Source organism: Egretta garzetta, unplaced genomic scaffold (genome assembly GCF_000687185.1).
Source record: "Egretta garzetta isolate BGI_Z169 unplaced genomic scaffold, ASM68718v1 scaffold783, whole genome shotgun sequence".
Taxonomy (NCBI): Eukaryota; Metazoa; Chordata; class Aves; order Pelecaniformes; family Ardeidae; genus Egretta; species Egretta garzetta.
The window spans coordinates 2,899-3,568 of NW_009259187.1; the positions used below are offsets into that span (position 1 = coordinate 2,899).

The 670-nt window shown below is 66.1% G+C and overlaps 1 protein-coding gene across 1 annotated transcript in view; it reads left to right on the plus strand.

The window, feature by feature from the left end:
- Positions 1 to 161: 161 nt before the first annotated feature.
- SASH3 (SAM and SH3 domain containing 3) overlaps positions 162 to 670 on the plus strand; it is a gene marked incomplete at its 5' end in the record, with an annotated part of 1,828 nt that continues 1,319 nt past the window's right edge. Inside the window, 2 exons of the mRNA XM_035891300.1 lie at positions 162 to 257; positions 536 to 667. Coding sequence (XP_035747193.1) covers positions 162 to 257; positions 536 to 667 — 228 coding nt within the window. The remainder of the gene's footprint in view (positions 258 to 535; positions 668 to 670) is intronic.

Genomic DNA, 670 nt, shown 5'->3' on the forward strand with positions numbered 1-670 from the left:
GGGCAAGAAGGGTGAGGCTGTGCCAGCCAAAAAACCCTTCAAGCACCAGCATCGCCCTGGGCAAGCCAGAGCAGCCCCAGGGGGCTGGCTGCCAGCGGGGAGGGTGGGAGCTGGGGTGGGGGGCACAGGGAGGAGCCCTCACACCTTTCCGTCTCCCCCAGCTCTCCCTCCAGCGCTCCAGCAGCTTCAAGGACTTTGCCAAGGCCAAAGTCAGCTCCCCTGCACCGAGCGAGAAGGAGTTCAACTTGGAGGAGAATGTGAGTGCCCGGCCCCCCGCGGGGCAGCAGCACCCCCTGCCACGTCCCGCTCCCCCGGGACCACCCACCCGCCCGGCACAGCCCTTTTCAGAGCCTCTTTCCCCAAACTCCTGGTCCTACTGGTAGCCCATGTGCCGTGGGGCACAGCCCCAGGTTCCAGCACCGGCAGGATTTGGGGTCCTGCTCCCCAAGGAGCCCAGCAGCCCTGTGTTACCCAGCTGAGGTTTGCCAGGGGGGGGTGGGGAGGGCTCTGCCTTCACTCTCCATCCCTCCGGCAGATCCCCGAGGATGAGTCCAGCAGCACCGTCCCCGATGATGCTGCACGGAGCAGCGGGATGAAGCTGGGCAAGAAGTGGCGAGCCGTCCTCTCCCGCACCATGAACCGCAAGATGGGCAGGATGGCTGGGAAAGCA